This window comes from Saccopteryx leptura, chromosome 3, assembly GCF_036850995.1.
Source record: "Saccopteryx leptura isolate mSacLep1 chromosome 3, mSacLep1_pri_phased_curated, whole genome shotgun sequence".
Lineage (NCBI taxonomy): Eukaryota > Metazoa > Chordata > Mammalia > Chiroptera > Emballonuridae > Saccopteryx > Saccopteryx leptura.
Genome location: NC_089505.1, coordinates 234,274,019 through 234,301,202, shown reverse-complemented (window position 1 = coordinate 234,301,202; position 27,184 = coordinate 234,274,019). Strand labels below are relative to the sequence as shown.

At 43.6% G+C, this 27,184-nt stretch overlaps 2 protein-coding genes across 5 annotated transcripts in view; one reads left to right on the top strand and one right to left on the bottom strand.

Moving 5' to 3' along the window:
• The window catches only part of CTNNA2 (catenin alpha 2), a 1,214,276-nt gene that overhangs the window by 354,536 nt on the left and 832,556 nt on the right, over window positions 1-27,184 (bottom strand). The gene's annotated exons all lie outside the window — the stretch shown is intronic.
• LRRTM1 (leucine rich repeat transmembrane neuronal 1) lies at window positions 20,013-22,754 on the top strand. The gene is made up of 2 exons (XM_066377861.1): window positions 20,013-20,477; window positions 20,748-22,754. The coding sequence occupies exon 2, from the start codon at window positions 20,807-20,809 to the stop codon at window positions 22,373-22,375; it is 1,569 nt and encodes a 522-aa protein (XP_066233958.1). The 5' UTR covers window positions 20,013-20,477; window positions 20,748-20,806; the 3' UTR covers window positions 22,376-22,754.

Below are 27,184 nucleotides of genomic sequence, written 5' to 3'. Positions count from 1 at the left end.
AAAAATGAAAGGAAGAAAGAAAGCAAGGGAGGGAGGGGAACAGGAAGGAGGGAAGGGAAGGAGGCAGAGAGGGAGGGAGAGAGAGGGAGGGAGGGAAGGAAGGAACAGGGAGGGAAAGAGGGAGGAAAGAAAAAGAAAAGGATGGGGTAACAGGATAAAGGTATAGAGAGAAAGTGAAGAGGACATGGCAGGTATGGAGAAAGGCAAGAGAGGTCAATGGTGAGAGATCAACAATCCTATATAGAGGCAGAGATCATACTCTTCCAAGCATCTAGAACAGTGCCTGGCATCTTTAACAGATGTTTTAAGAGATACATAATTAGGTACATAAATAGATAGATAGACAGACAAATAGATATGTGGGGAGAGAAAAGATAAGTTGAATTTGAGTGATAGCAAGCGGGAAGGAAGGAGAGGTAAGTGGAAAATCCAGAAATGAAGAGGAAGAAAGAGAGGAGACCTAGGCAATTATTCCCAAATTGGGAAGCATATCATAGTTACCCTGGGGCTCTGCCTGAAAGCAGACTCCCCAGCTTGTTCCCAGCCTTTTGCTATCAGCAGCTGGCAGTAGGGGCTGTTATGGTCCTGAAATCTAACAAAAGTCAAAACCAGAAGCCCTCCCGGGGTGATGAGGCAGTCAGATTTGGGAACCTGTGCAGTTCCATGCAGATTGGAAGCCTGAAAAGGTGCGACCAGTGGGCAGTGATAGATAGGGTGGTGCCTGAACTGAGCTTGGAGGCGCAGCTGTGGAGCTGCCACCAGGCACGTACTTCTCTTCAAGAAAACAGCTCATCTTCAGGAACCAGGGTCATCCTTCTGTTAGAAGTGGTCCCCAATTTTGCTGGTTCTCAAATAACATGCCATTCAGGGGGGTTTTTGGAATGGCAGGTGGTGGGCTACACAGGGAACTAGGTTGGAAGGAAGCTTCTCCTTAGTTGGTGGCAAGGGACAGGGGGGCCTGGCCTGGCCTGCCCACATTCCCTTGGAGTGCGAGGTGCCCCAGGTTGGTTTTGGGGTTTGGCCCCCGACTGGCACTGAGCGCTGAGACAATCTCTTTCACGTGCTGAGGAACTAGCAAAAGTGAGTCGTTTTCAAAAAACGCTCAAGGCGGCATTTGGCACCCATCTCCCCTGACAAGCATTTCCGATTGTCATGGTAACACACGGAGCGGCGGGCGGCAGGCAGCGGGCGGCGGGGAAGAGCATCTGTGCTGGGGCCAGGCAGGCGCGTGGGGACCCGCTGTCCTCGCTGCCACGGGCAGCCCAGAACTGCAGGAGCCCGGAGGCGGCGCCAGCCCCGCCGGGAGCACAGCCTCCCAGGCGAGGGAACAATTGCCTCTCCGGATTAAGTCTACGTGGGCCCCAAGTGTGCGTGTTACTATAACAATGGTACACAGGTTCACTGGTTTTTCAGGGCAGTGGTTCGGAGCAGTGAGAGCTGCAGCGGGTACAGGCTCCTCCAGCGGCAGTGGGTTCTTACACCACGTTAACGGAGGGGATTAAGGAAACCGTTCTGTTGGCACTTGGTATTTTACTGACAATGGGCCAATACTGAGTTCGATTCCATGCCTCCAACTAATGTAAAAAAGACGGCCCTTGAAAGAAGAGATTTAAGCACACTTATCAGATGGCAATTAACTTGCTCTTTAGAAAGAAACAGAAAATGAGCCAAGTGTTCTGATAAAGTAGTTCTGTGAAATTGTACACATACCAGAAATGTCCCAAACATCATCTTAAAAAGTACGACCACACATAAATTCATGTTTGTTCTGTTGTTGTTTCCCAAGCAAGAGGAATATCCATCTTCTCTGAAGCCTACTACACCTTTAAAAAAATAAAATAAAACAAAATACAGAGCACCTTCAGAAAGGCTATATTGCTTTTCCTACAGTATAGATTACCTACCATGACAGAGCCAGCCTCACAAAACATGTTAGCAGAAATAAGGTATTGATTAAATATAGTCACAGTAAACACTAAACTTACATTAATATTTCCCACCACTGGAGATTTAGCATTTTTTCATCCATCTGAGCCTACAAGTCCATGCATACACACATTTACAAAAATTAAACTTTGTCACTTTAACAGGATTTAGAACATATAGGTTTTTTATATATTCGAAAGACAAGAGTTTTTTAAAAGCTCACTAACAATGCTTAAAAAAACACAATATATTCCACAATTATCCTTGGTTGAAGTTGCATACATTTTATTAATTCATTATATGTCACAAATCGTTATAAAATATGCTGTTCATTAAATAAATAATATACTCAAGACAAATTACTGGTTGGTTCTAACATACTGCTCTTACTTTGTCTTTACACGCACTTCCCCTAGAATCAGTGCTGTGTCACGTTCATGCTCCTGTAGAAGCACTGCTTTCACCAGTCAGGCTCGGTCTGGGATCTCACCACCAGGCCATCACCTGTTCTGCCTCGTGCCCTCTTTCCCTGTGTGAAATCACTGGTCCTCTCAAAGTTGAACTTCCTTCTTTCTCCAGGAGTCCTTTCTGTTTTAAATGAACAGAGGGTAAGTTATCAAGTTCTTCCATGTTTTGTTGACTATAGACTTTTCTAATATTGCTTCTTTTTAGTCATTTTTACATGTGAGCATGTCAGAGAATCTGCCATGAGAAACTTCTCTTTATGCCTACTACAGTAGCTCGCATAGATAGATAGATACATAGAGTTACTTTAACCACCTGGTCATCTCAAATACCTCACCTCCCTAATGAAATGAAATGTTGAACACAGTTTGGATCCTGAATCAAACAAATCTACTTCAAAACAAGAAAAGAAAAGAATTTGAATTTGAAAGATGATGATGGAAAACATCTGAGTATGGCCTGCATATTAGATCATATTAAGAAATTATCACCAATTTACTTAAGTATGACAATGGTTTAGTGGTTATGTTAAAAAAAGTATTTTAAAAGTGATATACACTAAATATATGAAAGTAAAATATTATGAGATCTGTGATTTCCTTTAAGATAGCCAAAAATATGATGTAAAAAGGGGTAATTAAGTCTAACCTGACCAGGAGGTGGTGCAGTGGATAGAGCATAGGTCTGGGATGTGGAGGACCCAGGTTTGAGACCCCAAGGTTGCCAGCTTGAGCATGGGCTTATCTGATTTGAGCAAGGCTCACCAGCTTGAACCCAAGGTCGCTAGCTCGAGCAAGGGGTCACTCGTTCTGCTGTAGCCCCCTGGTCAAGGCACATATGAGAAATCAACCAATGGACAACTAAGGAACCGCAATGAAGAATTGATGTTTCTCATCTCTCTCGCTTCTTGTCTGTCTGTTCCTATCTGTCCCTCTCTCTGACTCTCTGTCTCTGCCACATACACATACAAAAAAAATAATAAAATAATAATAATAATAATAATAATAATAATAATTAAATCTAGCCCTGGCAGACTGGCTCAGCAGTAGAACATTGGCCTGGCGTATGGAAGTCCCGGGTTCAATTCCTGGTCAGGGCACACAGGAGAAGCGCCCATCCGCTTCTCCACCCTTCCCCCTCTTCTTCCTCTCTGTCTCTTTCTTCCCCTCTTGCAGCCAGGGCGCCACTGAAGCAAAGTTAGTCCCAGCGCTGAGGATGGCTCCATGGCCTCCGCCTCAGGTGCTAGTATGGTTCCAGCTGCAACAGAGCAATGCCCCAGATAGGCAGAGCATCACCCCCTGGTGGGCATGCTGGGTGGATCCTGGTTGGGCGCATGCGGGAGTCTGACTTCCTCCCCGCTTCTAACTTTGGAAAAATCCAAAATAATAATAATAAAATCTAATCTATACAACTTTGTAGTCACCTCTCTTCATACTACACTTGATAGAATAAAATAACAATAAAAATGAAAGTAAGGGTTATACTTCCACATGGCAATCATCTGGGGGTAATTTTAAATATTCAGTGTGTTCCTTCCTTAATCACTCTGTGAGGCAAGCGCTGATCATATCACAATTCAGAAAAGGTAGGTCATAGTTCAATCCTGGAGGTAGGTATGAGGGCTGCTGGAGTCAAAGGAGAAAAATAGCTAGGAAAACACTAAGGCTTTCTTCCAATGTAGATCCCCACTTTGCTGGAAAATAACAGTAGCCCGTTGCCCAAAGAGAAAGGAAAAGACACGCTAAATATAGGTCTACTATTAGTAGTAGAAATGACGGTAATAATATTGCATTTTCACAGCTGTGGAAGCAACTTTAAAACCAACTCTCTATGTATCAACTTGTGTTGATTTCTTAAAAGTCATTCTATAAATCAAGAACATTAATCCCATTTTATAAAGAAAGAAACTTAAGACCTGAGAGTTAACTTTACATTTATCTTTGAGTTGTTTAAAATTATTAAACAAATGAAAAATAATTCCCAAGGTTAAGGCAGTAGTTAAATCTCAAAGTCAAAGCAAAATTATTCCCTGACATTTCAATTATTACTTTATAACATGGGATTCCTCCCTCACCTATTTCCAAACTATCTGGGTGAAAAACCTTGGCTCATTTCCTACCAGTCGGCTACAGAAAGAGGCTCCTTCGTACCTGCAACAGAGACCTGCTTCATGAGTTGTTACTCTCTTTATATAAAACATCATATATCTCTGGAGGACTTTTTAATATGTCTGATTTTAACCCTCCTGACACTGCTGCAGTGAGGTGCCATTTAGTTTACTTTATATATCATGAATTCTTATGACAGCTGGGATGTTGTTCTAGGTGGCAGTAGCATCAGAGTAGACAGAATTCTGGAACTGGAGACCCAGATACAGTCTTACTATATTCCTATCACCAAAGCCACACAGTATTGCTTTTCTTTTCAGCCCTCAAGGATTCTAAAAGAGCAAAACCATCAAAGTTAACAGTACTTTGCTTTCCACATTGGTTGAATAATATCCTTGAGAGTATAGTTGGATCTCAAAAAAGATTTCTGAAGCCTTTGCAAAGTTCACAACAACTACAGAGGAGGATCTTATTCACCATATTATATAATGAAACAAACTCTGGGTTTGAAGAGATGTAGCCAGTTTGGCAATATGTCATTTCATTTTGTCAAACAACTATTTAGTTGTTTACAACAAAAGAACTGGTTGGTATCCATCAGCCCTTATTAAGCAATTACATCGAAAGGAAGTGGTTCAATTACATTAAACAACATTTTACATTTGTAGAATTATTAAAATAGAAATTATATTGAAATCAAGTAGATAAATTTAAATTCTTTTAGAGTATTATATGGGTATATTTTTAAAAAATGAATGCTTACCCAAACAGAATTATTACTACCTGAACATAGCTAACCTATGGGTATGGTCAAAGGAACTCAAGATGACCATTTGAGTAGGGAGGGCTGAAATGAGGCCAGGCTCCTATCTGTAATAGGGTTTGATCAGGAATGGGTTTTTCCTCTTGACAGCAGCTCATAAAGCAACAGGTTGAGCCCCTAATACCCCTAATAGCCTACCTTATTTAATCATCAGTTATGAATCTTCAACCAAACATACATCAAAACCTCTTCTAGGACCATTCTGATACTGCTGATGTTGAATGTCTAGTGTAAGATACAGCAACCCAGTAAATATAGAAATAGGGTGTTGTGTTAGTGTGAGGTTTATTTCCTGTCTGTATTGCTCTATGGGCTGGGAAAGAATCCCTGCCTAGTTGAGGATCCTATACAAAGGCCTAACTAGCTTCCCAAGAAAGATCCAGTGTGATTTTTTGGGGGGGTTTTGTTTTGTTTTTATTTACTCTGTTTCAGTCTAAAACCAGTGGCAAAGTTACATTACAGTTATAAAATCACCTACACTGTAAGTAGGTCAGAAGTAGAAGCACTGAAAAAAACTATTGACACCTTTATATTGAGTGTCCCTTTCACTCCCCAGCCTTGGTAGGTAGTTCAGAATTCACAGATTCATGAACATTAGGGCTAGCACGGATATTAGAAATTCTCCCATCCACGTTCCATATTCTAAATAGAGAAGCTTTATAGCCTCCAAAACACAGAGCTAGCAAATGGCAAAACCAGAATTTAAACATGGATATTCCAACTCTATGTTCAGGTCACTCCTTCCCACCAGAAATAAACTGAATTTTGTTCTTGAGAAATTTCAACCCAGGATATGTGAAAAAAAAAAAAATTTAAAAGGAGGAGGGTCAGAAACAACTAGAGATGAATTTATACAATATTTAACAGAGCACTTAATTTTTAGATGAGTAAGAGTTCAAAAGAAGGGAGCAACTAATAAGGACTTTGGGAGTGTGACCCCTCTTTAAAAAAATGGAATATCCCCCAAATATTTTATATACTCTAGGACTTCACGCAGTTAATGAAAGTAAGTACTCTACCCAGTATGTGGCTGTTGCATGTATAGGTGGATGTATGGATTTGTAGATGGATAAGTAAATAGTTTGGAAAATGGAAAATGTAATAAAAGAAATGGGACTTAATATGGGTTAGAATTGGAGGGACAATGTGAAGGCTAGAGAATATTGAAATGAGCACTATTTACTTAGAGGCTGTAGAAAAACCACCCGGTTGAAGTGGACGACACTTACTAGGAAACAGCAACTGACGCATTTGGACCCTGACATCTCGCCATCATGCAGCTGATGGTCGCCTATTCCCATGATTCCACTGGGTTATGTTTAGACTGGTGCAGGAGAACCAGAGGAACTTGTTAATGAACCAGCCTCCCACATACAAAACGAGATTGTGGAATGTGTGTGGTAGTCAGTCTTCTTTCCTGTTCTTTATCTGCACAAACAGCAACAGATGGAAGAAGATGGTCAAAAGGAGTGGGAATCCAGGAGGAGAGCTGCCCCATCTCTCTTGCTGGGTTTATTCTAGATGAATACCAGGGAAAAGAAAAATTATAGGAGATCAAGCTTGGCTTTTACAGTCAAAAGGCTAATTGGCATCCAGCTCTCTTAACTGCCCCATACAAAGGTCCAGGGAATGGAGAAAAACCACTTATCACTGACACCAGCTGTGTTAAGAGAAGTGGCTTAGGTTTTCTGTGCCTTAATGTCCTCCAGTATATTGAAGAAAGACAGAATCATATAGAACTGTAAGAAATCAATGGAACTAATATATTCAAGCGCTGTACTTGAGTGCCTGAGATGTAGTAATTACTCTATAAGGTTTGGTGGAGCTGATGAGGATGCTGGTTAACATGTGTGAAGTGAAGATTTATAAAAGGGTGCACTGACCCTTTAAGGAAGCATATCTTTTCCTCAAAATCCTCCTTAATCCTGCATGCCAGTCGTTTTATGACCCCTTGAAAGTAGGCTTGTTTTGGCCTTAGAACCTTGCTACTTGGAATTCCGTCTGCTTGGAATGCACTTCTGGAGCTTTAAGTGGCTGCCTCTTATTTATACTGCTCACAAAAATTAGGGGGTGTTTAAAAATGAATGTGAAGCATTAAAATATCCCCTAATTTTTGTGAGCAGTATATTATTTAGGTAAGTCAAACGTTACCTTTTCAAGGAAGCCTTGCTTAACCTGGAGAAAAGCAAGCTCCCCCACTCCTCAATTTCTCTGCCTCAGGGATCTTTTTAACTTTCCCTAGTATATTCATATCTAAAAATGATCTTTTTCATCTGTTTGCTTACAGGGTTATTCAGTCTTGTTCACCACTGGACCTAGAATGTGCTGCATATGTTAAGTGTTCACCAGATAGCTGTTAACTACTTACTGGTGAACTGGTTGACAAGAACGAGACCCCAAAGCATATGCATTTAAAATAGCATTCATTACAACTTCATAAAACAAGCTATCCCATTCCAAAAAGAGAAGACTCAAAGTAAATTTCACAGAGAATAATATAGCATTAGCCTTTCATACAAAACTTTTTTTTTCTTTTCTTTTCTTCCTCTCAGTCACAACATAAGAGGCAAACTAGGGGAAGGCATTGGGTATTGTGACCAGGTTCCTTCTCTTAGAAGAAAGTCAAAAGTTGAGAAAAGCTACAAGTCCCGTAGATACCACTTGCTTGTCCTTAGCATGGTGAAATAAACTTTTATTGTGGAAAGTTCAGGCTCCTCTCATTTCTGGGATCTGAGCTCAGGAGAGTCTAACTAACTAAAATATACTTGTATTTCATATGGGTTTAGCACAGTGGTCTACACATGCCAGGTGCTTAATAAGTTCTTCTGGTCTTATTACTTGTATAAAATGTGTGTTTGAAAGATATTTAACCCGTGGTCTCCAGACTGAAGAGTCAATCTTTTAACCTTCAGAAAACTAAAGTCCAGTTATGCCATGTAAAAGGTCACATTCAGTAAGTATGTGCTGGCGTGGCTGGTTGTCTCAGCGGATAGAGCATCGGCCCTTCATGCGGATGTCCTGGGTTGGATCCCCGGTAAGGCATACATGAGAAGTGACCATCTGCTTCCTCCCCCCTCCCTTTTCTCTCTCTTCCCCTCTTGCAGCCAGTGGCTCAGCTGGTCCAAGTGTTGGCCCTGAGCACTGAGGATAGCTCTGTTGGTCCAAGCATTGGCCCTAGATGAGGGTTGCCAGGTGGATCCTAATCAGGGTGCATGTGGGAGTACGTTTACCTGTCCTCATCTCACTTAAAAAAAAAAGTAAGGATGTGCCTAGCTGTTTCTACTTTAAAATTTGTCCTATAATTTAAATGGTGCTTTCTAGTTAAATTCAATATTCTTTAATATTTATGTAGTTATTTTAATTTTAAATTTCTATTTTTATAGTCAAAGGACAATTGAGTGGAAAAATGTTATACCCTCTCTCTCTCTAGCTGTTCATGCTGTGAAGCAACCTGTTTTACGGTTGAAACCTGTGTTTGTTCTGTTTCAATTGTGCAGAAGGAAACAGTTCTGACACCTTTAAAAATCAAAGATCTATCACTCTACAGGAAAACATAGCAACTAGGAAAGAAAATTATGAGAAATAGCAAAAAAAAATATTGTGCTCCTAAAAGCTTACTTGGTTTATGAATCACCTGGGGAGAGTGTAAAAATGTAGATTCCAGTCAGTATATCTTGGGTGGAGCCTGAGGTCCGGCATTTCTAACAAGCTCTGGTTAGCTTCAAAGAACAAGTTATCTTTCGATGCTGCTGCTGGTCCATAGTGTTTATGAGCCATACTCTTTTGGGTTTGAGAAATAAAAATCACTTAAGAGCATTTAGTACTTATAGTAACATCAAGCCAGTACTACCTTATTGTACCTATAAATATGACCATAAATTCTTTCCTTCCCATCCAGAGATGGAGTCATTTTTTCCACTACTTGAGTCAGGTTGACCATAGGATTTTCATTGGCCAACAGACAACAGCAATCTGCCAGAAGGTGAGATTTGAAATGCTTTTGTGCACTGGAAGTTGCTCTTTCTTTCTGCTCTTGGAACCCTGCAATCACTACAGAGTTGCACCCGAGCTAGCTGGCCAGAGGATGAAAGGCCACAGGCAAGCCTACATCAGCCAGGCCCCAGTCAACAGCCCGCCAGTCACCATCCCCGTGAGTGAAGCCATCCTAGATTGTCCAGTCTCCAGCTAGTTCTCCAATTGGCCACAGGTATTAGAGTGAGCACAGTCAATCTGGCCCATGCAGAGATTGCTAGAGCCAACACACAGAACAACGAATTAAATAAAATGATTGTTGTTTTAACCACAAAGATTTGTTTGTTTGCTTATTCAGCCTCAGTAGGCACTGATACTTACAGAAAGAGCAGTAGGAGTCTAGTTAGAGACACATAATACCATTTGTGCTTCTGATTCTTCTTCCTGCTTCTCCTCAATCTATGTGGTATAACTGTGGCCTTATAACAGAAACTGATATAAGTATTTATTGCAACAGCATTTAAAATGTTTTTCTAATTGAACTTATTTATATCTCTTTTTTTTACTATGTTGAATATTTCTGCTTAGAAATTAAGTCACGTTGCCCAGGTCACACAGCTTGTGAAAGGCAGAATAATTTTCAGCCTAATATAGAGTCAGATATTTCAAAAGTTCTTTTCAGTATGTTACTCAATGTCTCAGATTCTTTTGCTAAAATGCAAATAAATAATTTCATTCTGAAAGACATGATTTCCAGTTATCACCTTTATTCACATTTGTGGAAATGGAAGGCACTTCTACAAAGGAATACTCTTACACTGATATGAGAATCCAATGACAAAGCCTTTTGGGGAAAATGCACTCAACGTCAGCCGGTGATTGGCACAGAATCCTCAGAGGGACAGCACCGCTGCTGTGCCCTTCCTGTGCAGTTTACTCATTGCTGGGCTCTCTCCCCAGCATTCAGGATCCTTGGCCATGGGGGTCCCTCTCACAGACTGTCATTCCCAACCTTTATTTTTCTGTTTCACTGCCACATGAAATGCATTAATGAGAGAGGGTCTCATGGCTATGCCCATATATTAAAGGCTGCAACTATGGGCAACGGCAGGCTTTTCAACTATTTTTAAACTGTCCTTCCTATTGAGGCAACTTCTACCTCTTCTGCCCCCTTCTAATGTTTCCATGTTGAGAATCATCACTGAGAAAGGCTTTGCAAACTGGTATTCCTCAAGCTGCGTAAAGTCTGAAATATCACTTGCTTTCTAATAGAACAGGGTTCTTAAAAATCTGAAACGGAAAGCTTTTAATGAAAACATGCACTTTGGAGGCAGCATGGGTCCTACCCCTCTCCCTTCTGTCCAGCTGTTTCCCACACCCACCTGATCTTACGGGGCTGGGAAGACTTCTTGTCAGATATCGGCTGTATTCCACTCTTTCTCTCTGGGGGTTTATGCCTACAACCACTATAACACCACTAAGCATGTTCCAGAGCTGCTGGGACTGGTATGTCCACCTGCAACCTCTCTCCCTATCCTCCTCTGCTTCTTCTTAGCTCTAATGTTAGTGTTTGCTTTCACCTCCTACTCTTCCTTGCCTCCCATCTACCTAGATCAACTCATTTTGTTGAAATCATCTTAAATTGTTTTTAAAGTGCCATTTGAAAGATTGTCAACCCCACTACACAAGTATTACTGTACCTGGCCCTCCCCGTCTATCTCTAATGTTAATATAGTCAGTCTCACACTTGCCAGATGGATGTGGTAGCTGCCCAGCCGCTCTTCTTGATTTCAGTATCTTTTCTCCTGTCCTTCATATTCAAGATTATCATCAGAATTATATTCCTTGCACCTACACTTTGGAAATCATGATCCAGGTTGACCCAATCTGGCTATAAGCTGACATTCTGGTCTCATCTCTGCTCCCTCTTCTCCCTCTTCTACCCATGTTTCACACATCCTAAGCATCTCAGAAGTCCCTGTAGTTTTTTGTTACTCTGCCTACTGACCTAGTGGCCTTCAGCTGTCCATCTGATCAACTCCTCTTCCTTTCCCCAGCTCTTCTGACGGGCCTTGCTTCAGTCGCTAGAGAATTCTCTCCAACCACAGCTTTGGTTCACATTGATGCCATAGCAGGGGCCATATTGTTTTGTCAGCTATCACCTCCATTCCAGATCTGAGAGCTCTGAAGGCAGGGACCACATTTTATGTAACGATCTCATCAACTAAACCTCTGTTTGAATTACACTAACAAAAACAAATAAGAACAGCAACAGACATTTATGTTAAATAATTAAAGCCTTTCTCAAGCTGTCCTGGGAGATTCAGAAGTGGTTCCAGAGAATGGGAGATGCTTTGAATAAAGAGATAAATGCCTCTAACAGGGCAGGTTAGTTCACCACAGAAGACTCACTGCTTGTGAATGGTGGGGGATTTCCTACACACAATAAATTTGTGAAAGGAGACTACATATAAATGGCATTAATTTGTGTGACTTCAACTCTACACGGCTGAACCTTCCTGGGTTAATATGTTGTGCCTATATGTCAATGTAATATAGAAATTTTAATATTTAGCTCAGATTCTCTAGGATATGAATTAGGCAAAAAGTCAAACCAGTGAATAAACTCTATTGAACAAGAATTTCTCTGAAACCAGAACAGTGCCCGACAGCACTGTTAAGAGAGTGTTTTCCAGTGCTATGGAACGATTCCTACGCCCTTCCTATGTAGTCCCTCACATCTGATCTCCCTCCCCACCTGAACAGGTAGATATTAGAGGCTTCTAAAAGTAGGAGAATAGCCCTGGCCAGTTGGCTCAGCGGTAGAGCGTCGGCCTAGCGTGCGGAGGACCCGGGTTCAATTCCCGGCCAGGGCACACAGGAGAAGCGCCCATTTGCTTCTCCACCCCTCCGCCGCACTTTCCTCTCTGTCTCTCTCTTCCCCTCCCGCAGCCAAGGCTCCATTGGAGCAAAGATGGCCCTGGCGCTGGGGATGGCTCTGTGGCCTCTGCCCCAGGCGCTAGAGTGGCTCTGGTCGCAATATGGCGACACCCAGGATGGGCAGAGCATCGCCCCCTGGTGGGCAGAGCGTCGCCCCATGGTGGGCGTGCCGGGTGGATCCTGGTCGGGCGCATGCGGGAGTCTGTCTGACTGTCTCTCCCCGTTTCCAGCTTCAGAAAAATGAAAAAAAAAAGAAAAAAAAAAAGAAAAAATAAATAAATAAATAAAAGTAGGAGAATAACAAGCCTGTCCTTGGGGAGTTTCATTTTATCTGCAAGGACAAAATTAGCAACATCTGGAAATTTCTATAAAACAAGATAATTAAATGTCAAGATAGATCAGAGACAGAATTTATTACAGAAGTAAATTGGTCCAATTATTTGTGGCTGGGATGAGGAGGTGAGACTTTCTAATACTAAGCAGAAGAACTGCAGTTGTCCAGCTATCCTCATAAATTTTGAAGACCTGATTAAAAAAAAAGAAAGAAAAAACAGATTCTTACACCAGTATCCTGCTATAGTGCTTGAAGTTCAAATCACTCCTTGACATGACAAGAAGTCAAGACAAAGTCAAATGTACCTGTAGACTGCAATTACTATTATTTTTTTAATTAAGTGAGAAAAGGGGAGGCAAAGAGACAAACTACTGCATGTGCCCCAAGAGGATCCACCCAGCAAACCCCCTATGGGGCAATTGCTCCATTGCTCTGAGCTATTTTTAGTGCGTGAGGTGGAGGCCTCAGTGCCATCCTCAGGACCAGGGCCAACTCACTGGAATCAATTGAACCATGGCTGTGGGGGATAGGATAGAGAAGCAGAAGGTCGTGTCCCCTGTGTGATGTGACCGGGAATCGAACCCCGGGACATCCACATGCGGGTCTGATGCTCTACCACTGAGTCAACTCACCAGAGCCCTGTGGACTGCAATTAAATGAATGTTTCCAAAGCTTTTCTGGCACATCACTCTGGTGTCAGTCAGTGTCCCAAATAAGTGGGTGAAACCATGAAAAAGAAGATGTCTTGTGATTGAGATAAACAGTGTACTGTGAGTCTCAAAGAACAGAGCAGAGTCTGTGCATTTCACAAACATATCTAAACATTCTTATTACCCTCACAGAGCATCTTAAGTAACACCACATAAAATTATTTTCCAATACTTTTGTGAAAACAATATGGCAGGAAAAAAATGATCGTGAACTTCCAGAAAAGTACACTGTAGACTGCAAAGAACAACTTTGCATCTGAAGTAGGAACTGCCTACACAGGAAGGAGAGAAACAGCGTGAAAGGGAAGGCAGGGTGGTTCCCAGGCACTGAGAGCAGGTTCAGGCAGGGATCGCAGTCTGGGCCCCAGATGGACGGAGGAGAGACCCGAAGTCTTTTCTGCTTGTGGTGTGGTGGAGTTTCTCAAGGAGAGGAAGCAGCAGACAGCTACTGGAGGAGAAACGTGCCAGCCTTTCAGGAAGGCAACTTGGCATTCTGTAGAAAAGTCTTCATCCTTGGAACACCAATAATACTTCTAGAATTAAAATTTAAGGAGCAAGTTGCCCAAATGTGCAAAGGTACATGTCCTGGTCCACTCAGGCTGCTGTCACAAACTACCATGAACTGGTGGATTAAATAATCAACACTTGTTTCTCACAGTTCTTGAGGTTGGGAAGTCAAAAACCAGGCACCTGCAGATTTGGTGTCTGGTGAAGACATGCTTCCTGGTTCACAGAAAGCCTTCTTCTAGCTGTGTCCTCACAGGGCAGAAGGAGCCAGAGAGCTCTCTAGGGTCTCTTCTATAAGGACACTAAAACCATTCTTGAGGGCTCCCCTTTCATGACCTAATAGACTCCACCTGCTAATACTATCACATTGGGGATTAGGTTTTAACATAAGAATTGGGGGGGGGGATACAAATATGCTGTCTATAGCAGGATATATAAGGTAGCTCATCATAGCCAGTTTATAATAGCTAAGAAAATGGAAACAACTTAATTGGGTTGACAAGAGGGGATGAATAAAATAGAATAGTTTGCAGTCATTGAAGGTGATCCTATCAATTTGTGTTCTTGATATGGAAAAATATCAACAGTAAAAAAAATAAAGTAATATGTATAATATTATCAGATTTTTATAAAATACACATATATGTGGAATAGACAAATTCTAAAATATTATTTCCTCTGGGTGGTTGAATTTTAGGTGACTTAATCTGTATTTTAATTTAATTTTATTTTTTTGCTTTTTAATTTTTTGTTTTTTTATAATAAAAAGGTAAAACTTGAATGTCCATGAAAAATATATGGAGATTGGCAGTAATAAAACTGAGAAGTAAAGTAAGCCAGAAGATGCCTAACGCTTATATACACAAGGGCTCTACATATCTGCTGTACCAGTGAGCAAGCCAACTTATTAAAAGCCCTACTAAGTGCTGGGTAGTGTGATAAATATAGACTTTGTATACATGCTTAAAACCTAATAGGAGAGAAAACAAGATTCAGAAGTTGTGGGGTTTTTGTGCAAATTCTACCACCAATCATGAGTAAATCACTTAACATTTCTGGTCCTTTGGTTTCTCAGTTATAAAATTAGGGAATCAGTGATATTTATGCTACTTTTTCAGATTAGAATTTGTGAATGCTTCTCAGAATTTAACTTTAACCTGGGACAAATGATAAAAAGATTTTATATGGTGGGTCCAAGATCCTGCATTTCTAACATGCTACAAGGCTGCTAGTCCCAAGCTTGCATTTTTAAGTCATGAGACACTAATATACACGATTTCAATTAATTCCCCCAAGATTCCTTAAAATGGCTATCTTTAGCCTTGTTCCCCTGAATAATAGAGTGATCTATGTAAGATCAAACTGATGGAAAATGGCAGTATAGGAATCCTACTTGAGACTTTTTTACTTCCAGCCTCCAAGATGTTTAACGTCCATTGAGTTCTAGAACACTATAAGTAGAAATTACTGTCACACTCATGTAGAATGAACAAGACCAGAAACATGATTGGTAAAGTAACCTATTAATGGAGTTGAGAAAAAATGAGAGATCACTTTATATAAGGATCAGTTAAGGAGTCACAGAGGGAATTCGACATTAGCCTTGAAGGACAGCTAAAGCGAAGATAAAGCAATGATGGAGAGAGTACAGACAGCAGTTGGCTGTAACAAGACACCATCACAGGATACAGCAGTACAGAGGGAACTTGTAGAGAGGCACCCAGGAGAGTAGGAGAAGCCTCATGACTAACCTGGGTATTTATTACAAGAGTCGAAGATAACTATAACGTGTTAAGCCTTAGAGACTAGAAGACTTTATCAAACTAAACATTTTATTACACCATTGGAAGCCCTTTACCAACTTCCTGCCTGTTCTCAACACAGAGACTCCATTTGTCCCTGTCTCCCTTCTCCCTCTCCCTCCTAGGACAAGGGAATTAATCTATTTATCATAATAGAAGCATTCCAGTTTCCATACCTGTACTTGTACCTTCACAATGTCCATCCTTCCTGTCACTGTGCCTACATCGTAAATCCTTAAAACTACTTCCTAAACTTTATTTCCTTCAACGAAGCCTTTTAGCACTGGTCCCATCTGATCTGTCTGTTAGCTCCTCTCATTTAGAAACATCTACTCTCAAGCACTGAACAATATATAAATAAGTATTATCAGCAAAGTCCCTCAGTGTCTAATTCACCATTCTATCTATAAAGTACTGAGTCTTTGCACTTCTTTGGTTTACTCCCATTATTCCCATCATGTACTGCACATGGTGCTTCCTCAGTGCTATCCACATTACCACCTTGTTTTAAGAGGAGAATAAAGTTTAATAAGAAAAAATGAGCTTCTTTTTTTAATTTGTTTATCCGAAGAAGAGCTGAGAGAAGCTGAGGGCCCTCACCCTTTCGCCCACATACATTTTCAGAGGCGCTGCATACATGGGGCTGTATGCTGTGAGCTCACAGAAACAACAGAGTGAACTCTTTCCTTTTGAAATTGTGACAGCTGCCCTCCTCCCCTTCCTTTAAATGTTTCCTTTAAAAAAAAAGCCATGGATCACTGCTACTAAAAATTAAAGATAGTAGCATAACGATCAAGGTCCATGCTAGTGCAAGCAATGACAGGACATTACAATCACCACTTGAACTTCCCTTGGCTTTAACACTTCCCAGGTGATGAAAGACCATCCCCAGAATATATGTTCATTTCAGACTTTTTTCACTTGCACCTCTTGCTTGGTTCACAAACTATTTTAACTGAAATGAACTGATTGGAGGTAGCCTTCAGTTGAGATAAATTGGGAGAGGTAAGATGTATCCAAAAAATAAATACAACTGTATGTGTCTATCCCCCACCTTCCCCACGCCAATATGAAGTACCAAGAAAAAGCAGGAGAGTTTATTATGCAGAAGTTAATTTATAAATTTAGAAGAACAGGGATTAATCGTCCTCCCTCCTCCAAGCTATAAGTCTGGCCGCTCTAGTGGCACCACACTTGCTCTTCTAACTCCTCTTAGTTTCGGATCATGTTTTGGCAATCATGTCCACATTTCATGCACTCCTGAGTGCCTCCCTATTTGCTTCCTCCGCAGTTTCAAGATTTTTATCCTCTTTTAACTCAATGTCCAATCACATGTTGGCCTGAGGGTTTGGAGTAGCTTTCTTGACTCCCAACTAATATAACCAACGGTTCAGCAAGATAGGCTCAAACTTCTTCCCCATACAAGCACAAAAAATGAAAAGGGTGGTCTCAAAGCTTAGAAAAGTATCTCTCATCAGCATCTAACAATGAAGGAGAGACACTGTGGACAGGAATTGTCGGTTCATGCAGAAGAAGAGCTTCATCAACTGCTACATTATAATCTGAATTAGCTATTCTCACAAGACAGGTAGAGTAATATGAAAGATCACACATGAGAAAAAAGGGAACTTTCAGTGAGTTTTGGGGTGTTTTTTTTTAACTTTTTTGGGTGTTGGATCTTAAGATGCATGAAATTAAAACTCGTGAAAAACAGCCATATCAGCTTGCTGTGGTGACTCAAAAGTTGTCGTTTCTCAACTCAACTTTGCTGAAACACTTGATTCATGTTGTTCTTATTTAACCTAATTTGCATTGATTTAATCAGTTCTGGTATGCTTTAAATACATAATAAATTGGGATTCTGCAACTTAGATGACTTAGAATAGCTAAATTTCAATAAAGCTCATTTCAATCTGTTAATGTATACAGTTCTGCCAAGGGGTTTAAAGCTGTAGAAAAGATGCAAACTCGCCACATTAGAGGTGGGCAAGGCTTAAAGATACCATCCAGATGAAATGATCTGCAGGATAATAATTTGAAAAGCAATATATAGATATCATAATTAGAGCCTAAACACATTCTCTGTTTTGAGTAGCACACTTAGAAAAAATAAAACTCACATATAAATGCAGTTAATTTAATTTTATTCTCTTTCCTTCTTGCCAACACTTAACTCTACTCTGCCTCTCTGTACCAGCTCTACAAATCAAGTGACATCCAAGTGGGACCTCTTCTTGCCCATTTGGCAGGCTCCAATACCACTGTGCCAAGCAGCCTGCATTGGGAGGAAATTCTTCCTAGCAGCCAGGGGGATTGGGTGGCTTGCACTCACAGTACTTGCTGAATGGTTGGCCAATGTTTACCCCTGCCTGCCCTCCTCTCCAACCCTTTCGAGTTTATGGCTCAATCAGCCTGCCTGCTGTCAGGAATAATTGTCTTGGCAAGAGGTGAAAACACTTGATGGTGGAATTGTTTTTCTGTTAAAGCATTCTGCAGCAACATGGAGGTGCCAGGACAAAACTTGCAGGTGCCCAGTCCAGAGTGAGGAAGGAGGCAAGAGTGATGGAGATGGTCACCATCAAGGATGGCAAAGAATGAAGGCCACTTCGGTGCATGACAGCCAATAACCCACACATGCCAGTTAAAAGCTGTGAGACCTTAGATGTTTGCCTGATGACTCTGTGCCTCAGTTTCATCATGTGCAAAATTAAGGGTTTGACTTTCTAATGCCTCTTCTAGCTGCTAAGGCAGCAAGTGACTTCTAGGACTTTCCAGGTTTGTTTTCCTTCCAATGAAACAATGCATTCAGAGGTGAATGATCAGGGCAGAGCTCTAAATACAACACGGAATGATTCGTGCCCCTGTTCATAGGACTTTTCCTGAAACAACCACCAGCCTTTGGTGACTGTGATTCCACTAGTTAGTATCTTCAGCTTGCATGCTAAAAAACAAGCCAGTTACCTCCAAAGTTGATCCAACCTGGGAGCTTTGGTAATCTTATTAAAGTGAGCACCACTACAGAAACTGCCCATTTCTTTTCAGTTCCCGGGAGACAGAAATGATGGGGATTCGAAGAAAAGACTTGGAGATTCACATTGGAGCCTCTCTATCACCTTCTTGGGCATCACTGTTTAGAAGGTAGGCTTGCTCACTCACTTTCAGCAGTTTCTCTGCCATCTTTGAGAATTTCCCTATCTTCCTTCCTTCCTTCCTTCCTTCCTTCCTTCCTTCCTTCCTTCCTTCCTTCCTTCCTTCCTCCCTTCCTTCCTTCCTTCCTTCCTTCCTTCCTTCCTTCCTTCCTTCCCCCCCCCCCTCTTTTAAACATATGGCCAACAGGTCCCTCACACTAGCAATGCAGACCCTATCCCAGCTACTTAGAAAAAAGCGAGTTCATTGTAAGGACCCCATGTAATAATGACTATGAATAGAAATAATCGGCAAAGACTTCTCTTCATACTGAGGAGACACAATTTAATACCAGTCTCAAAGTTTAATTAAAGACGAGTGTATGGAGGGGGATAGGCATCATTGTGGTTTAAACTACCCCTTCTCTGCTCAGTCTCGATCACGTTCTCCTGGAATGGGGTGTACTGTAGGGCGCTGTCAAGACCGTGAGCAGCCTGCCGGGCTCAGCCCTCCAGGCGCCATCCGGCAGAATCTTTCTTTAATCCACCGCACATCCCACGGATACCTGCGGAGCCTGGGGAAGTCTTAACGGGATGTCAGGCGAGACTCAGTAAACAAACCTGTTTCTGCCGCTCTGGGTCTCATACCACTGGGACCTGGAGGGCTTCTCAGAACTGCGGAAGATATTCCCGCCTCCACCACCTAAAAGGGCTGGCTGACTGCAGAACTCGAGCCCCAGGGTGTGTGTGTGTGGGGGGGGGGGGGAATCTTAGCCAAGCCCCCGCAATCACAGCTTTCCTCTATCTTCCCTCAAGTTGCTTTTCTAAAGCAAAGAACCAAGTGTTGATTTCTTTATAGATCCTTACGTTTCCCTTCCATGTAGACAGCTTTAAAGTGGGAGGGGGAACATCCCAAAAAGGGAAGGGGGAACAGAATAGTTCAATCTCCCACTTGAAAATATCTTGCTATTGACGATGCTACCCTATACCTCCATCACCTCCCGCTGTCCTCCTTTTTTCTGAAATATGGGCAAAACGGTGAAGGTGTTTTTCATTTCATCAAAGAATATATATTACTTTAGTGGTTCGGTAAAAACGTTGGTTTTATGCCCACCCCTTTCAATCTGCCCATGTCTGAGGTGCTCCGGGAAGACGCACAATCGTGAGCAGCTTACGACACTCAGTGAGCAGTAGGTGCCGGTGCAAGCTCGCGCCGCACACTGCCTGGCCGAGGGACGGAGCCCGGGCGCCGCGCCCCGCGCCCCGCGCCGCCGCCGCCCGCGCCTCCCCGCCGCCCGCCGCCCGCAAAGCACGAGCGAGCCCGCTCCCCGCAGCCGCCCCCGGCGCGAATGGCACGCTGTCTCCGCGGACTGAAAGGTGGCGCCGGTCCGTGGTCCCTTCCAATGACGGACATTAACCAGACTGTCAAATCCTGGGGAGTCGAGAGCCCCGAGTTTGGAGTTTCTTTCCCCAGCCACGTCACAGCCCGAACTGCAGAGGGAAAGGACAGAGGCAGGAAGACGAAGCTCCGGCGCCGGCACACAGTTGGGAAACTTGCGGGTCCTAGAAGTCGCCTCCCCGCCTCGCCAGCCGCCCTTGCAGCCCCGAGACGAGCAGCAAAGTGAGACATTGTGCTCCTGCCAGATCCGCTGGCCGCGGACCGGGGCTGCCGCGGAAACACAGAGGGGTCTTCTCTCGCCCTGCATATAATTAGCCTGCACACAAAGGGAGCAGCTGAATGGAGGTTGTCACTCTCTGGAAAAGGGTGGGTAAGACACTTTTTAATTAAATTCTTTCCCGAAGATTTTTTCCCCCTCCCTTTTCTTTGCTGCAGCATCTAACATGGAACAAATCACCATCTCTTTGATCTTTCCGTGGCTGTGAACTTTCCATGCTGCCCAGCTTTCTGCATGCTTAGAGGTGAACGTGTGGCTTTGGGGTGGGGGGTCCGTCTTCATTTCAATATATTTATTTGATTTTTGCCCTTTTCTCCCCCTCCCCCGCTACCTCTCCCTCGGAATAAAATATGATGTAGATTTCTGACCGAGCGCTTCCAATGGACATTCTCCAGCCTCTCTGGAAAGATTCTCGCTAATGGATTTCCTGCTGCTCGGTCTCTGTCTATACTGGCTGCTGAGGAGGCCCTCGGGGGTGGTCTTGTGTCTGCTGGGGGCCTGCTTTCAGATGCTGCCCGCCGCCCCCAGCGGGTGCCCGCAGCTGTGCCGGTGCGAAGGGCGGCTGCTGTACTGCGAGGCGCTCAACCTCACCGAGGCGCCCCACAACCTGTCCGGCCTGCTGGGCTTGTCCCTGCGCTACAACAGCCTCTCGGAGCTGCGCGCCGGCCAGTTCACGGGGTTAATGCAGCTCACGTGGCTCTATCTGGATCACAATCACATCTGCTCGGTGCAGGGGGACTCCTTTCAGAAACTGCGCAGAGTTAAGGAACTCACACTGAGTTCCAACCAGATTACCCAACTGGCCAACACCACCTTCCGGCCCATGCCCAACCTGCGCAGCGTGGACCTCTCGTACAACAAGCTGCAGGCGCTGGCGCCCGACCTCTTCCACGGGCTGCGGAAGCTCACCACGCTGCACATGCGGTCCAACGCCATCCAGTTCGTGCCCGTGCGCATCTTCCAGGACTGCCGCAGCCTTAAGTTTCTTGACATCGGATACAATCAACTTAAGAGTCTGGCGCGCAACTCTTTCGCTGGCTTGTTCAAGCTCACGGAGCTGCACCTGGAGCACAACGACTTGGTCAAGGTGAACTTCGCCCACTTCCCGCGCCTTATTTCCCTACACTCGCTCTGCCTGAGGAGAAATAAGGTGGCAATTGTGGTCAGCTCGCTGGACTGGGTTTGGAACCTGGAGAAAATGGACCTGTCGGGCAACGAGATCGAGTACATGGAGCCCCATGTGTTCGAGACCGTGCCGCACCTGCAGTCCCTGCAGCTGGACTCCAACCGCCTCACCTACATCGAACCCCGGATCCTCAACTCCTGGAAGTCGTTGACGAGCATCACCCTGACCGGGAACCTATGGGACTGCGGGCGCAACGTATGCGCCCTGGCCTCCTGGCTCAGCAACTTCCAGGGGCGCTACGATGGCAACTTGCAGTGCGCCAGCCCGGAGTATGCGCAGGGCGAGGACGTCCTGGACGCCGTGTACGCCTTCCACCTGTGCGAGGACGGGGCTGACCCCACCAGCGACCACCTGCTCTCCTCTGTCACCAACCGCAGTGACCTAGGCCCCCCCGCCAGCGCTACCACCTCGCTCACTGACGGCAGGGAGGGGCACCTCGACGGCACGTCGGAGCCGGCTACTGTGGCTCTCCCTGGCGGCGAACACGCCGAGAATGCCGTGCAGATCCATAAGGTGGTCACAGGCACCATGGCCCTCATTTTCTCCTTTCTCATCGTGGTCCTGGTGCTCTATGTCTCCTGGAAGTGCTTCCCTGCCAGCCTGAGGCAGCTCAGACAGTGCTTTGTCACGCAGCGCAGGAAGCAGAAGCAGAAACAGACCATGCATCAGATGGCTGCCATGTCTGCCCAGGAATACTACGTTGATTACAAACCCAACCACATGGAGGGAGCCCTGGTGATCATCAACGAGTATGGCTCGTGTACCTGCCACCAGCAGCCCGCAAGGGAATGTGAGGTGTGATTGTCCCAGTGGCTCTCAACGCGTGCGCTACCAAATACGCCTGGGCTGCCGGGAGGCCGGTGAGCGCCAGGCTGGGGTCTCCTTGTCTCTGCTCTGACACGCTCCTTAACTGAAACTCTAAGGGGGTCGCCCCCAGAGACTTGACATTTTAGCTTTATTGTGTCTTAAAAAACAAAAACGAAATAAAACACAACAACAACAAAAACCCACCCCACAACCTTCAGGACAGTCTATCTTAAATTTCATATGAGAACTCCTTCCTCCCTTTGAAGATCTGTCCATATTCAGGAATCTGAGAGTGTAAAAAAGGTACCAATCATTGATTTTTTTTTTTTTGTAAACTAAAATGTTTAAAATAAAATAGCATTTACAGTTTTTACAGACTGGAGTAACCTAAATGAATTGTTACCTGTGTTAAAAGAAAAGCAACAGTTAAAATTTCCTTCCTTCTCTGCGTGTGTGTGTGGGGGGGGGGGGGGGAGGGAGGAAGGGGGAGCAGGGTGGCTAGTGGCCAGAGGAAAGATCAATCAATTCTGGAGCAGAGTCAGACTCAATTTGAAATATTAAGAAAGACAAACAGAGCTGATCAGGTTGATTTTCTCCACATGACTAAGGATTAAAAGAGAGCAAGACCCTTTATATTATCTTAGGGGGGATGCAATCCAGCCACTTTAAAGCCAGTGGAAGGTGGACTGAGGACTGAACATCATTGCTCAGCCTTTAAGGCCGAGATCATTGCAATTGGCTTTTAAAAGGCATCGCCAGACAGTCTGTCCTATTAACAAGAAACATTTTTTTTTTTGCACGTAATATAACCATCTTTCAAATCAATTCAAAATCTCATCCGCAAATGCTACTGGTTCATAATTTTCCTTTTCCTTTGAGTCACCAGACTTTGTATCATTTGTGCCCTTCACCCTCCTCTTCCCTGAAAGAGCGCCTGCTCTCCATGGTGTGACTGAGAGGGATAAGACAGAATTCCAGGGTTTGGTGAGGAAAGCTTTCTGGAGCTCATTGCTAAAATTGCAGCAAGCTTCAGCTCTCAGCAATGACAGCACACTCCTAGTTACTATGGGGAACAGTCAGAAAAACCTGACCTCGAGATGAATGCCTACTGGATAATGCCTTGCAGCAGGAGACTTTATAGGGACAGACATGATGCAGAAGTGATCATGTGTAGGGTCGGGTGGTCATGGGGGAAGATCATCATTTAATCCTGTGTTCCAATACTTGACTGAGATGGGATTAATCCAGGACAAAATCTTCCACTTCTCAGAGTGACTTTTTGTGTAATGCTTGCTTTCCTTGTGTTCTTTGACTTTTTTTTTCCTGTGTTGGGATCAATGACTGTCCCTGCTCACCCTTCATAGGTTTCCAGATCCACAGATTGTTTATTGAAGAGTAGTATTTTAGGTGGCGGCTGGGAAGGGGGAAGAGGAGGAGTGTGTGTTGGATGGGAGGAGTCTTTCATTAGCTAACGATTTAAGCAAATGTATGATTGAAATAAACTGTCATGGATGGCAGACAGGGTACACCGAAGCCATATTGTCCATGTCCAGAAGTCCTTCTCAAACTCAGGTGGCCTGAATGATCCTACAGGCTGGCATTTTTCTGTTTTCTTTCTCTTTTTTTAAAGAGAGAAGTCCAAAATAGCAGGAAGAGGGTTGGAAAAACCTACACCACCACTTCCCAAAATGCAAATGCCTCCAGCCACCTAACTAATGAGGTGCAATCAGCTATTTGAAATGTAGAATGGCATCACTGGGAGATTTACTTAAACTGAGGCTTGGTAGTAGATTTCTTTTCTACCTAGGGAGAAACTAATATGCTTAACAATGCTGCTTGTAAGAGGCACTGTCAAGAGAACTGTTTTGCAAATATCTCTAACAAGTTAAACCTCAGAAGAAACCTCCCCACACACACACACCAGGTTAGGAAACTTCATCTTGTGTTGTTTATAATTAAAACATGACGTTATGACATACACCACAAACCTAACACCTGTTTAGATTGGTAATGTTCTAGAAGAGAGCTGCCTCATTTGAGATCTGTGAAGAGGGGGTTCTGGATTTGGTCTAAGCATGATCATTTGGGGCTGCTGTTTTAAATAGCATATCACTGGGAGGGCGGGAGCAGCAGGGACAAGGCGCTCTTGGGGATGCATCTCACATCTAAAATTAAACCCCACGAAGGAAGCCTCTCCAGAAGATGGCATACCTTTTTAGGAGGAAAAAAAAATTATGGCAATTTGAAGAAATCTGGGATCTCATTGATTTACTCTCCTTGTAGGAAAGCTACTGAAACCCAGGGCCAAAAGCTGCTCTGACTTGGTGTATTAAGGGAAAGCTTCCAGAAGCAAAGCCCTTCTGGCAAACATCAGAACCACAGGTCCCCTCACCACTAGAAATATGGCTATTGGAAACTGCAGAGTTTATATCTCCTATCCCCAAGGCTTTTTCTTTCATTCTTTTTTCAATGTGGTCATGAGGAAAACGTGAGTAAATAATCGTGCTCTGTTTGCTGCTAACCCCTCCCCCATCACAAGCCTAGTTTACCACATACCTAGAAGGTCTTATTTCCCTGTAAAGCTAATGAGTGACCACTGTAAAGAGGACTCTGCCATCTGAGAGCTGGAGAGGGAATGACGGCTGAGAAATCTGTGTTCTTACTTTGCCTGTGTGTGCCTGTACAACTCCGTGTTGTGTGTCTTGTAGGCAAGCCAATCTGTTCCCTACACCAGCAGAAGCATCAGACTCCCATTATTTCATGCCCCTGTGCCTCCTGGTTCAGAGAGGGGCCACGGAGGGAGAAGGCAAGAATAAGGGGAATCGGTAGTTTTAACTAAGGTTTTGTGACACCTGAAATCTTGTCTTTCTCAAAGTAATTAATCTTTAAGCTTCAAGAAACTTGCTCTGACCCCTCTAAGCAAACTACTGAGCATTTAAAAGAGAATGTAAATTTTAAAGGTGTAGCACCTCTTTTTCTGGTTCTTCCCACAGACAGTGCTAATCTCATTATCCTTTGCCATCTGAAAAGAATTTAAGGCCGCAGTTCACATATCTCCAGGGCAACTGTGATGAATTAACCCTCCATTTGCGGTACCTTCCCAGCTTATAAAGTTCAGCCATAGTCTAGAGGTTTTCAGAATATTCATATAGAATATTCACTGAGAGTATCAAATTGACAGACGATACTCTCCCCCTAGTCTTAGCCCTGGTAGTAATGCTTTTAGACTGTGTCAGAAGGGGCAGGTTCAATGAAACCCATCCTGTGGCCCTGACTCTGAGAACAAGCTCCCTGACACTCAGACCTCAGCTGTGAAGAGTTGACACCTGCAGTCCTACATGTATTAACAGGATCCAAGGACGGAAAAGTTGCTATTACACAGAAAAGGTTAGTCCAGTAATAGGAAACATTTTTTTTTAAATCCACTTCTTAAAAACATTCTCCCAAGTTCCTCAAAGTATGAGAGGCTTACCTTTCCTCCCTGTGGGCAGGAAGGCAGACATGTGGTATGACTTAGCATGAACAACACATTTACGTGCATGTGTAAGTAATTAGGGGGCAAACACCACTTGTTATTCCTCTCAAGTTTCCTAAGCAACTGCACACAGATCACTGGAGGGCTTCGGGGCGCCTGTGTTTCTGGGTTCTATTAATCGACTTGTCAGCAAGTTTGGTCCCCATTCTGCCTGCTGTGTCGAAGAGGGCACTGGAGATCACATAAATTGATCAAAGGAAAGAGATTAGATACCCTTCTCACAGAGAACACTGAGAGGCCAGACTTAATATCTGTTTCGGACAATGGGTATTGTAATGATTCAGGTTAGTCAAAATAAGCACCACTTGTCTCCTCTGGATAGGTGGTTGTGCTGATTTATTTGGGTTTGCCATTGATGAAATGTCAAGTAACATGAATATGACTATTAAACAGGCTCCTGTCATATTTTGACAGGTTTAGTGATATCCACATACATATGTACATATCATAAACATAGGTATAACCACACACACATATATATTACCATATGTTCATATAGATATCCACATATATAACCGCACATACACACACACAAATGAGCACATTATATAACTATTTAATTACCCTCCTAATTTTTTCTTCCATGATCAAACTTTTATTCAGGAAAGGAGAACCTGATAAATTCAGTCACAATGAAGGTGCATAGGACTGAGTTGGCTGACGGTATCCCAGGCATTAGTGGGTTGGTAGGTGCTTTGCGGGCTGGGCAACCTGGGCTCCTCATGCCACAGGAGTGTACACCCTGCTCCCTCGTGGTAAGAGCCAGCAGATGGCAATGCATTCTTTGGGAGTATGTTCCCAACTAATGAGTTCCACTTCAGGGTTAGGTAACATGTTTGTTTGTTTGTTCTTTTTTCATTAAAACATGCCCTACTCAGATTTTTTCCCCCGAGATCCAGGAGACAAAATTCTTAATCCTGACTGCACTGTCTGCTGACCTTCAACTGGACATGATTTCTGAACATCTTTAGTTTTCCGCTCAAAGCAAAAGGCCTGGCTATTACATCCTTAAGGTTTAGTTCGAGATGTAAATGAGACGGAGGAAATGAATGCACTGAGCAGTGACTTGTCATGGGGGCCCTGATGCAGATTTCAGTGTGTGAGACTGGTACTGGAACCCTGATCGTTACACGCAGAACTGAGGCTTGGAGAGGTTCAGTACTTTTTGCACAGTCACCCAGCTAGCAATTGGGAGCCCTGTTAATAATCAGTTTGGTGCCCTTTCACTACACCCTCTGTCGTTTGTCCTGGCATAGCTGCCCCCTCTC

Coding starts and splice junctions, on each gene's coding strand:
- LRRTM1 (XM_066377861.1), top strand. CDS start 20,807: ATGGATTTCCTGCTGCTCGGTCTCTGTCTATACTGGCTGCTGAGGAGG.